Source organism: Populus euphratica, unplaced genomic scaffold (assembly GCF_000495115.2).
Source record: "Populus euphratica unplaced genomic scaffold, PopEup_1.0 scaffold165.1, whole genome shotgun sequence".
NCBI lineage: Eukaryota > Viridiplantae > Streptophyta > Magnoliopsida > Malpighiales > Salicaceae > Populus > Populus euphratica.
The window spans coordinates 457,267-469,255 of NW_011500050.1; the positions used below are offsets into that span (position 1 = coordinate 457,267).

At 30.0% G+C, this 11,989-nt stretch overlaps 1 protein-coding gene across 1 annotated transcript; it reads left to right on the forward strand.

Moving 5' to 3' along the window:
• The first annotated feature begins 4,058 nt into the window (after nt 1–4,058).
• Nucleotides 4,059–8,908, forward strand: LOC105107666 (uncharacterized). Its single transcript, XM_011001678.1, has 12 exons — nt 4,059–4,483; nt 4,577–4,736; nt 4,817–5,017; nt 5,262–5,326; nt 5,432–5,471; nt 6,014–6,075; nt 6,167–6,253; nt 6,504–6,554; nt 7,836–8,057; nt 8,275–8,368; nt 8,492–8,632; nt 8,729–8,908. Exons 1-12 carry the CDS (start codon nt 4,256–4,258, stop codon nt 8,809–8,811), a joined length of 1,434 nt encoding a protein of 477 aa, XP_010999980.1. The 5' UTR covers nt 4,059–4,255; the 3' UTR covers nt 8,812–8,908.
• The last annotated feature ends 3,081 nt before the right edge of the window (nt 8,909–11,989 follow it).

The following is an 11,989-nucleotide window of genomic DNA, read 5'->3' on the forward strand; positions in this document are numbered from 1 at the left end:
TTTTATTGAGTTCTGGGCTCAAAGCAAATGTCAAAAATTTCAAATATTAACACAGGTTGACTTCACTTTTTTTTTTAAGTTCTTTCTAATTTTCTTTTCCAATCTCATCCTTTAATGCTTGATTTATTAGAAATTAGTCTTCATTTTTTTTTTCCTATCTAAAGGATTATCTCAATCATATATCCATGGTTGCAAGATTAACAAATTAACCCAGATTGATTTAGATATTTTTTGAATTATGTTTTTTGACATTGAATTGTTTAATAATTGAGCATTATTATTTTATTTACTTTTAATGGTGTTGCCCTTTTATCACAACTAAATCATAGATTTGACATACTAACCTAGTTAAGCTTTGATCATTTTTTTATTTTTTTTTTCATTATCAATTTTTTTTGTCAACTTATTTTATTTTCCATGTATTTTTTATTTCATGTGATCAAAATTATACAATATTATTAAACTTAATCAAGTCAATGACCTGGATCTCAATTCTTTTGTTATAAAAAAATAGACTAGTGTACGGTGTAATACGGACAATCTATCTAGTAGTATTATGTTGATATGTTACTTTTACTAACCATCAAAACCACAATTATTAAACCTGGATCAACTCGGTGAGTTAACCTAGTGGTTAGACCGATCTGGATTAGGCAAAAAATCAGGATAAGCAAAAGCCCAACAAAACCCTCTAAATTGACTTGTGACCCGGGCAACCTGGAAAAAATAGGTTAAGACTTTTTTTTTTTAAATGTGTTTTTTTCTCTTAGCTAGTGACCCTTTTTTATATATATTTTTTAGTTGATTATTAACCTTTTTTAAAGTTCACTGTATAAATACTAGAAGAATATTTTATATTTTTAATGTAGGATAAAAAACCTTTTATATTTAAATACTTTAATTTAAAGGATAACATACTTACATAATATCTTTTTAATGTGAGATAATTTTTTTTTTTGAAATAATCTTTTAAACTTCATTATAATATGAATGATATATATTCATATGGATTGTTTTTTTTTTTAAATTTTTTCATATGAAATATTAAAATCTCAAATATTTTTTTAATTTTTCAGGTTAATTTGAGTCAACCCGTATAACCCGAGACTCAATTTCGTGGCCGAGTCAAACTTCGAGTTGAGTATGATAACTATGATAAAAAATCATCACATTATACTATAAATGCTTAGAGGATCATGAAGAGCGTTGTCTTTTCTATTTTTTATTTCAAAAGCTGCTAGCGTGTGTTGTGTTAAGGTAAGACCGCCTAATCCAAGACTATTGGGTTTAACATGGTAGAGAGGGATAAAGAATTTGCATTATAGATCACATTGTAAACATAAAATATTTACAATGTAGATGCTCAAATAACTATAAGGGGGTGTCTTTTCTATTATTTTATTCCAAAAATTGTTAGCATGTATTAGTTAAGACATGATCATCTTACTCAAGGCTATTAAATCTGGTTAAGTCTTTTGACCTAAGTTTTTTTGAATCTGAAATTGAAATAAAGATATAATGTAGATGATAGATTCAAAATATTTATGATATTCTTAATAATTTTTTATATTTTAAAAAAATTAATGCAGTACTAGATGGGTTACATTGAGAGTTGCATTTCAACGCCCGAAAAGTTTTGTTAGAAGCGTCATTAAATTTAGATGAAAGAAATGTGCATATACTGTTGGTAACATTTTTTTTAAGTAGTGAAAATAATTAATAAAATATTAAAATGCACTTTTCTTTTATTTTTTAAAATATTGAAACCATCATATCTCGAATTAATTTAAGTTAATTTATGTTAGATCATAAACTTAACTTGATTTAATTACTTTAATTTTTTTAATAAATCATTTCTTATTTAATTATATAATAATAAAGTTAGATATTCCTTGAAAAGTCACCCAATTTTTTTTGTTTAATCTGTTGTTTTTTTTTAAATAAACAAAAAAATTAATAGCATTTAAGAACACAATAACTCAAATATATTTCAGTGAAGAAAGTAATAAAGCAATATATCTAATATACATTGATTTTTTAATCTTAAATTAAATAAACATATAATGGAGAAAAGAATTAAACAAAAAGGCAAGAATGGGCTGATTTGTGGCGTTAGAAGGCCTAGCATGCCTGACCCAACGAATGTGAAGCTCCGTGTATGAGCCTAAGCAACACAAGCCTATGTGCTTGGATTTTTTTTAAATTATCTAAATGGATAGATAATTTATTGTCCATGTATTGTTTTCTCTTTAAAGGAGCAAATGATGTATTGCCTACAAGTTCAATTTCTAACCATTATAGTTGTGTAAAAAAATTTGCTATGCCTTTTTGTTTTCTTGTCTTTTCTTAAAATATAATTTTCACTTAAATTTTTTTTATTAATAATAAATATATTTTATATAAATAAACATGTAATTAACCAATTGATTGTAAAACATATTCACTAACACCTTTTACACCAAATTTGATTATTTTTGTCAATGAAATTGAATCAATTGACATTTTTTTTTCACTATTTTTCGATGACTTCTTCTTTTAAACCTTGGAACTAAAATGTCTAGAAAATAAAATTTTGCACTAAACCATTTAATTACCAAACTAAGGGGACCAAAGAGTTTTTGGAAAAATTCAAAACCAAAAATAAGAGAAAAGGTGCTGATACCAAATATTTTTTTTTTTCAATGAAAGAACTCCTATTTTCTTAGTTTTAATTTTGGTCTTTTTTTTCAATCTTTTTCTAACAATAAAATCAAGTTTTGTTTATGAAATTAAGCATCAATTCATTAGCAAGATAGTTTTTGAGACCACATAACCATAGAAATATCAAATCAAAATGAATCTTTAATTCCAAGTTTTAATTAACATAATGCGCGAAAGAATAAAATTATATAAAAAAATTATTTTAATCCATAATATTGTACGTAGACAAAGAACGTTTTCCTACGACTTTAGGTTATTCGTAATGGTCTCAAGAAAAATATGCTTATGGAAACAAATTGGCTAGCAAGTACCCTTATATGAATAGTCTAGTTCCTAGCTGCTAAATTTGCATGACAAAACCACATTTGGATCCAATAATGGGAATTTAATAGACAACCTATTAATGAGCAGGAAAATATCAACATGAGAAACAGAGACGTTCGATGATTTTGTTTGGAAGTGGAAGGGATCAAAATTCGTGAAAGAAAAGCCCCAGAAACATTCATGAGATATGAAGCTTCTTAGGCATGTTGTCCTTGCTGACTGCTGCGACTAACTTAATTTAGTCCTTTTGTTTTCGCTACCTACTTACTCTAGTGCTCAAAAGTTCCGTACTGCTTTGTTGTTTCTGAGAAGTTTCACAGGAATGCCGTTAACTTGTTTTTTCTTTCCTGTTCATATTTAATTCTATGGTGTTAGAGGCAAGAACGAAGAAGATGTGGTTTGCATAAGGTTACAGAGTAACAGTTTTCAAATCCAACACAAATTCACTTGTCATGGAAGTGATACATCACGAGAGATTAGAATACTTGCACTGATTAAGGGGGCATGAGCACTGTTATAACCCCTTTGAGTTTGGAGCTCAAATATCAACCTATGTTTTAACCTCAGCTTCCACGAACTTGCAAAGACAGCAAAATGTCGGTGATGCAAATAAATCAATCCTTGATTTTGACCTTCTGAGTAATTTTATATTAGTTGAACTTTGTGTTATGAATAATTGCGCCGAGAATTACACACCATTTGATGAATGTAAAATGTTATGACAATTGATTCGACCCGCAGGATTGGATCCATCATGAAGTTTTCTTTCTTGTTTTCACATCATGTTTTATCTGGTACTGGTAATTTGAAAAAGGAATCCTGCCACTGATTGAAGTTAAATCATGAAATAGGCCAAAAGTGGTATGATAAATTTCAATGATAATACAAACTGGGATTTACGTTTCTCCCTTCTGGGAATTTTAATAAATAGGTTTACTAAAGTAAGGTGAAAGAAGGGAAATGAATAAAATGCTGAAATCATTTTAATAATATAAAGCAAAATTGGAAAAAGGAATCTGGACCACAGAGAGGACAACGAAGAAGAGTATATAAGTAGGTGCTGAAGAGGTGCACTCTTCATTTGTTTCAAAGTTTCCTCACCTGTGTATTGCTGTACTCACACAGAGAAGCATATGAGAAATTAGTAGCCAAATTTACAGCACAAAACTTGTTGAGATTGAGTCATAAACACTTTCTTTCTTCAGGTTTCCTCATTCTTAGACAATCCTAGATGGCTAAAATTAAGCTGAACCAGAGAGCTTTAGCAACTACAGCAGTGCTAGCATGTATGATATTTCTGGTTCAAGTCTTGATGGCCAATATGGTCAGTGCAGAGAGAATGTTGAAAGATAAAGAACCAGAAGCCTCGGCTGAGAAAGAAATGAGCCATGGTTATATAGTAAAAGTTCTTCATTTTTTATTTCAAGGTGGAAAGTCTTCTTATGAGCCTGTTTGGCCTGTGAGTTATCGTTAGATTGTTACTTTTGTTAACCACTATTATCATATTCTATATGCCATGCTTTGTTTTGACAGTAAATTTTTGGTTGAGCAGGTTATGAAGTTTGATTGGAGAATTGTTGTAGGAACAGCAGTAGGATTCCTTGGGGCAGCTTTGGGTAGTGTTGGAGGAGTTGGAGGTGGTGGGATATTTGTACCGATGCTCACCTTGATCATTGGTTTCGATCCGAAATCTTCCACTGCCATTTCCAAGTGTAAGTATATAGACAACTGCTATTTCTAACTCTGTCAGTGCTCAATAAATACGTTAATAATCCTGGCTTTCTGAATGTAGGTATGATCATGGGTGCATCAGGAGCAACTGTATATTACAACCTGAGACTTAGGCACCCAACACTGGAAATGCCCATAATAGACTATGACCTGGCTTTGCTCTTTCAGCCTATGCTCATGCTTGGAATCAGCGTTGGAGTTGCCTTCAATGTCATGTTTGCTGATTGGATGGTCACAGTTCTGCTTATTATTCTCTTCATAGGTAAAACAAATACGGAAATGTTTCACATCATGCATTTCCATGATAGTTTACATTGCAGAAAGAGGAATTAGAACACAGCTTAGAATGCATGACCATTCCATTTGCAATTCAATGCTGTTAATTCTTGATTACTGAAACTAAATCATGCATTAAAAAGAATGAAATTTCCCTGTTAAAAAGATGATGTATATTTCTTCTGATAAAAGAAACTGATGCGAGCCACCATAAAAATTGTCAATGGCAGGTACTTCTACTAAAGCTTTATTCAAAGGGATAGATACATGGAAGAAAGAGACTATGATAAAGAAGGTAAGGTTTTCTACTTGCTAATTCCTGAGATTATCATGGCCTTTCCTTTTCTTTTTTTTTCTTTTTTTCTGGCGTAATATATTTTGGATTCTCGTTAACACTTAGGATGTAGCCAAGCAGTTGGAATCAGAGTCCAAACCAGAAGGTTAGTGCCTGTGTTTTCCCCCCATGAAAAAATTCAAATCAAAAGATTAAGATGTTTAGTTCATCGAATTCATTAAAGTAAGATTAATTTTCAATGGGAAATTTATATGTAAAGTCTAAGCTGGTGGAAAGATACTAGCCTTGGAAAAATTAAATGACGCATAAGGTAATGTCAATTGTTGAAAGTCAATCAGAGTCATTATACATTGAAACATAAGCGATCAACTTATAGAAGTATCAACCTTGTATTCAAGGATCTGAAAAACATTTAAGATTTTTTTGATCCAATATATGTATTATATGCCAATTTATTATTCGACGAACAGCCTATTGTCCAAAAAAGGGCAATTTCAACCGGAAGTATGCAGCAGAGGTTATCATTAAACTTAAAGAATCTTGTATCCATTCTATAGAAAAGCTCAAAATCCTTCTTCAAGAACAGTATAACAGCAGGCCAGTAAATCTCTGGATTCTACTCAGGAAAAAAGTTTCTGGAGAGAGGTACACTGAAAAAGGGTTTCTGTTAAAATTGATCATTTGCAGATGGCGCCGAAGAAGATTACAAACCACTTCCAAGTGGTCCAGTTGTTTTACCAGACGATGAGGTGAGATCGAGAATGCTCCTCATTTGTAATGTAAATGCTGTTTCCAAAAGTCTAAATTTCAAATGTATTCTTCTTTCGTTGTCATAATCAGGTCCCTTTACGAGAAAACATTTACTGGAAAGAGGTGGCACTGCTTTTCTATGTCTGGGCGGGATTTCTTGTTGTTCAAATTGTTCAGGTAAGCTCTGATAGCATAAGTCGATTAGTCTTTACCAGGCCTTGGAAAAGTCTCATCTAGTTATTATTCTGTGGTGCCGGGACACTGTTGAGACTTGGAAAAAACCTATTCAGTGAAGATTTCTAAAAAGAAAAGAATCATGCAGATGAGGATCTGACCTTCTAACCTGTTTGCAAGTTGAATTTTTGAGCATCATAACGAAATTGCCTCATAGTTATTGAATATGTTATCTTTATGTATCTCTATGCAGACAAATGTTCCAACCTGCTCAGTCACGTACTGGATCCTGAACTCATTGCAGGTAAAATGAAAATATGGATAATTTCTTTCACAGAATCACCTTCGACATTCGTAAACAAGCACTGACGCAATGATCGAAACATAATTTTTAGCTTAAATGACCTGCAAACCTAGTAATCCCAGTCTGTAAGGCCACAACAAATCAAAATCTAGATTTAGCTTCTTACTTTGAGCCTATAGGCAATTCAAGGAGAACCAAGAATCCATCTATCTATAATTCATAAAATAAAATGGATTGGAAATATTGCAACCCTCCTGCTAATATGCTATCTTTAATTGATTTCCATATAATGTGGAGACGCATATCTGCACACGAATTCTGGAAACAATCCTCTATAGCTATACTTTGCTGGCAGCTCATCATGGGGGCGGGCCAGTGGCGGAGCCACAAGGGGGATTAAGGGGGCACCTGCCCCCTTAATTTTACAAGCTTTTAATTTTTTTTTAATTATTGTTTATACCTCTTTTTCTTCTATAATTTTTTTTTAAAATTCTAAACTATTAAATTGTTAAGTAATCTTTTATACTTTATACTTAATATTTTAGGTAAGTTTCTTTTATTTTTTCTATTTATTTCATTATTTAATTTTAGTTATATTCCTTAATAATATGATAATTTATGGATTTATTAAATTAATATGTGTATGTATAATATTATATACATATAAATACGAATTGAAATGAGTTTTAATGAATTAATATGTATTTTGTTATGAATTTTATATGAAAAATGATGATGATTAATATACTAGTGATTAAAAATAAAGTACTAAACAACTAAAAAAATAGGGATACAATAAAAAAAATTAAAAAAATATATTAATATTTATATTTAACCCACTTATATAAAACAACAAATTAACAAAGAATTTTTGCCAATAATTTCACTAATCCCTAGAAGATTTAGAAATATATGAATGAAATTTTTATTTTATATATTGAGAAAAAATATCTTTAATGAAATTAATAATGAAGTTATTATTAAGCAATTTTAAAATATAAAAACTCAAAAAAAATCATTATAATGTAAGTTTTTTTTATTTTAAAAATATTCTTAAATTAATTTTACTTGACATGAGTTAGCACATATATTTTAAATTGATTTATTTATATATAATACATGTATATATAATATATAATATATAATATTTATAATTTGCTTTTTCATTTAAAATTTTCTGGCTCTGCTGGAGAAGCTTGAGGAGCCCCTGTCGAAAACATACTATGCTGTTGTGTTTCTGGGAATAGAAACAGTTGAACCAGATAGTTTCACATCATACAGGTACCAATTGCTGCCTCAGTTACGCTTTTCGAAGCCATATGCTTGTGCAAAGGGACCAGAGTGATAGCATCCAAAGGGAAGGAAATCACAAATTGGAAGTTACATCAGATTCTACTGTACTGTTCGTGTGGAATAATTGCTGGAATGGTGGGTGGACTGCTTGGTCTAGGAGGCGGCTTCATCTTGGGACCTCTTTTCCTCGAATTAGGAATTCCTCCTCAGGTAAAGTACTTAACTGCTTTCATGCATCTACAATATCACTAAAAATCCAGAATACAAGAAAGGTACTGGTAAGAAACAGGCACGAGCTTCTTGAAACACAAAAGCATCAGTAGTCAAACCAAGATGTTAAATTTTGTTGCAATCCCCCCTGCTATGCACCATTGAAGTGATCATTCACGAGCCTCAAAATCCGTCAGTTCTTTGTTCCTTTCTGCAGGTAGCAAGTGCAACATCAACCTTTGCAATGGCATTCTCATCTTCAATGTCAGTCGTAGAGTATTACCTCCTCAACCGTTTCCCTGTCCCATATGGTATGTAGCAGCAAGCAATGCACATAGATATCAACTCCAAATCATTTTGCTTACATCTGTAATAGTTATCACCAATCATTCAAGCTAACCTTCTGTATTTCTTTTTCTGCTTCTTTGCTGCAGCTGCTTACTTTGCTTTAGTTGCAACGATTTCTGCCCTTGTTGGACAGCATGTGGTTAGAAAGATAATTGCTTTTCTTGGAAGAGCGTCATTAATTATTTTCATACTGGCTTTGACAATTTTTGTGAGCGCAGTCAGCTTAGGTGCTCAAGTCTCCCCTTCATCTCAAGATCTAGACAAAACCCTAGTTCATTTCTTTATCTCCTGATACTCATTTTCACGGCTACTATTTGCTGCAGGTGGAGTTGGAATAGCAAACATGGTTGAGAAGCTGGAGAACGAAGAGTACATGGGGTTCGAAAATCTTTGTCACCAATCTTAGCTACATTTTGCATTAGAATATTGTAAGAAGTGGGATTTCTCAGCAGGGGACTACAGCTTATGAATCCACACTACGATCAGTTTCACTTTACCTTCAATTTCTCCATTCGGGATATAGAATCTTGATCCCTCCATGCCATATTATTTCTTGTTATTTTGAGTATATTTATATCTTTACTTTTTATTTTCAATAAAGTGTTGTTATATCCGATTTATTTTTCAACATGTCATCAACTAATCTGATTAAAAAAGAAGAAGCATCAGCACTCAAATAAAAAAAAATATTGAAATTAATTATTAAATGATTGATTTGTACTATCACTCTATGTCGTGCCGTGCATTTTTTTGAATTCGTTATTACTTAATTCTTATATTTCACTGAAATTAATTAATTGATAACTCTTGCAGTTCATTGGAAATAATTAATTAACTTTTGTGGTATTAAAAAATAATGAAGTTGTTATTTGAACAGCTTAATATTAGTTTTTTTCTCCAACATTCATTGTTTTTAAAATGAAAAAAATAAATCAGAAATGAATAAGATATTAGTTAAAGGACTAATTTAAAAATGTGATGAACCAATGTCAACCACTAATAAAAGTGTGTTTAATATTGTGGTCGTTTTTATGGTTATAATTTTAAAAAAAATATTTTATAAAAAATATTTTTGATTGAAGTTGATTTTATATTTATATATATTTAGTTAAAATTATGGTTGAAATTAAAGTTGAACAAAAAATAATTTAATGCGTTTGGTTAAAAGAATACTTTTCAAATTGAAGTGTGTGTGTATGTTGATGGTTTTTAATTTAAATATTGTAGATTTAACTACTGTTATTACATCATGAAATAAATAATACTTATATAAAATATTTTTTATTATTCCATTAAATTATCTACAATTCCATCATGTACAAAATTCATCCTACAAGGACTATAGTTTTCTTGGTTTCTAAGCGCGCAATAACATTAAGTAAAATATCATCAGGAATAATATTGAGATTGCGATTAAATTCTGCAAATATTACGTCATCAAGTTATCTCTTTCTAATTTTTTCAATAAAACACAATTAAAAATAAAAATTGATTTTTTGACCTGGATCGGACCTGGTTCAATATATTTAGCTTTGGACCGGATCCGGTCTAGCCGAACTAGTGGAGGTGGAGACACTTTCCACTATTCAAGTGAACAATGGAGACAATCTCTACAGCTCGCAAGATGTGAAGAAGCAGCTCGCAGCTACTTTCCACAAATCTACGGTTAAGACACATTATATATAGGTCTCACACCAACAATAAAGTGAGTTTTAGCATTACCAAATATATTATTTGTGTCACTTGCTTTAAAAGAAAAAGTTTTTGCATAAACAAATAGCCACTAAATCAAATAGTTCTAGTTGATTTACAAATATTTATATATACATTATCTAGTGTACCTTTTATATAGTGAATGACTTTTCCAAATGTCATTTGGGTTTGTTTGAATATAAAATTTTCTAGTATTTAAATTAGTAGTAAATGGGGGGGGGGGCATGCATAGTAAAAGAAAAATAAAATGAAGTTGTAGAAATTAAGTCATATTTAGGTGTTGTGGCCTAAAAATTGAATGGCTTGGCATGATATGGTGCACGGAGATGGTAGGTTAAGGAAAATAATTTCTTGATGAATAGGCAAGTTAAGAAAATTAAATCCCTAGTTAATGGAATAAATATCTGTTGTATTGGATAATTAAAAAATTTAATTGATTTAAATTGAAGTTAAATACTTGAGTTTGTTAGAGACACTTTTGGTATTTTTATAAATTTATTTATACTCAGATGTTATATTAAAAATTGATGAAATTATTGAATTATTAAAGATATTATATTTCATTTAATGATATGGGAATTACATTAATGCACACGAATAGTTACCTTATTTACTTGTTTATCATAAGTTATAATTTTAATCATACTTAATATGATTATGTTTTTAGATATATCACACTCTTGAACCAGAAAATAGATGTATGGATAAATAATTTTGTAATTAATTGATGTTATTCGAAGAACTAATATATTGTTGAAATTAGCTAAAAATAAAAGAAATAATAATTAAAGGACCAAAAAAAAACATCAAACTTATGATTAGCGATTTTATGTTTTTTCTCTTAAGTTTAGGAATCCTTAAAATAAATCTATAATTATTGATTAAGATTGTTTTCCTTTTCAAGGTAGCCCTAAGACTAGTATAAATATGATTGTTTAGCTTGAGCTTTAAAACAATATATCAAACTTTTATTTTTATAAATAAAAAAATGAATTATGTTTTTGTAAGACAATCTTATTTGGCTTTAATTTTGTTTTTCTAGATAATCTTCTTGTATGTTTTCATTTGTGTTAGTTGGTATTAAAGCCCAACGATTTTAGTGGTTATTTGCTTGTTGTGTGCTGGAATAATCATGACTATAAGAGGTAATAGAACATAACATGCTCATATAGAAGAGGATGGGGAGGTTCTTCATTAAGAAAGAGATATTTAGAAACTAGTGATAAAAGACATGCATAGATAAATTAAAGCATTGAGAAGAGATGTTTAAGAACTAAAGATAGAAAACATGTAAAGACATTTTAGAAATTAACCCATCAACTAGTGAAGGTGAAGGATCATTAGAAAAGTGATCACAAATCCATGAATAATTTTAAGAACCCATATCCGAGGCATGAGCAGATAAGACAACTTCTTGATCATGATAAATATGATGTAGACACTAAAAGTTTTGATAATTCTAGTTTCTTTATGGATTAAAATTAACCATAAAAATTCAACGAGGATGATTAAAATGATGTTGATGGAGAAGATTTACATGCAAAATTTTTGGTTTGTGATGTTCATGAAAAGAAAACTAAATTAGATGTTGTTTTAGAGGTGATTTTTGATGAAGCACATTGAGAAAGATATATCTCATATGTGTTTGAGGAGAATTTTAGAAGTAATGGGTTAAAGTTAATGTTCTTATACTTTCGATAAAAGTTGTAAAGCAAATTTCCATATCTTTTTCTAACTCTAAGATTGGTCTCATTATAAGGGAGATTGAGCATGTTGTTGATAGATACGTTATTTCTAATGGAAAGGATAAGCGTGTTAAAAAAAAATGAGCATGTTAAAAAAAAAAAGAAAAACCTTTAAATTAAAGTTAA

Bases quoted from the DNA above. Each gene is read 5' to 3' on its own strand.
- LOC105107666 (XM_011001678.1), top strand. From the start codon at position 4,256: ATGGCTAAAATTAAGCTGAACCAGAGAGCTTTAGCAACTACAGCAGTG. The intron at 4,737-4,816 runs GTAAGTATATAG...TTCTGAATGTAG, and splicing joins TTCCACTGCCATTTCCAAGT to GTATGATCATGGGTGCATCA. The intron at 6,555-7,835 runs GTAAAATGAAAA...CACATCATACAG, and splicing joins GGATCCTGAACTCATTGCAG to GTACCAATTGCTGCCTCAGT.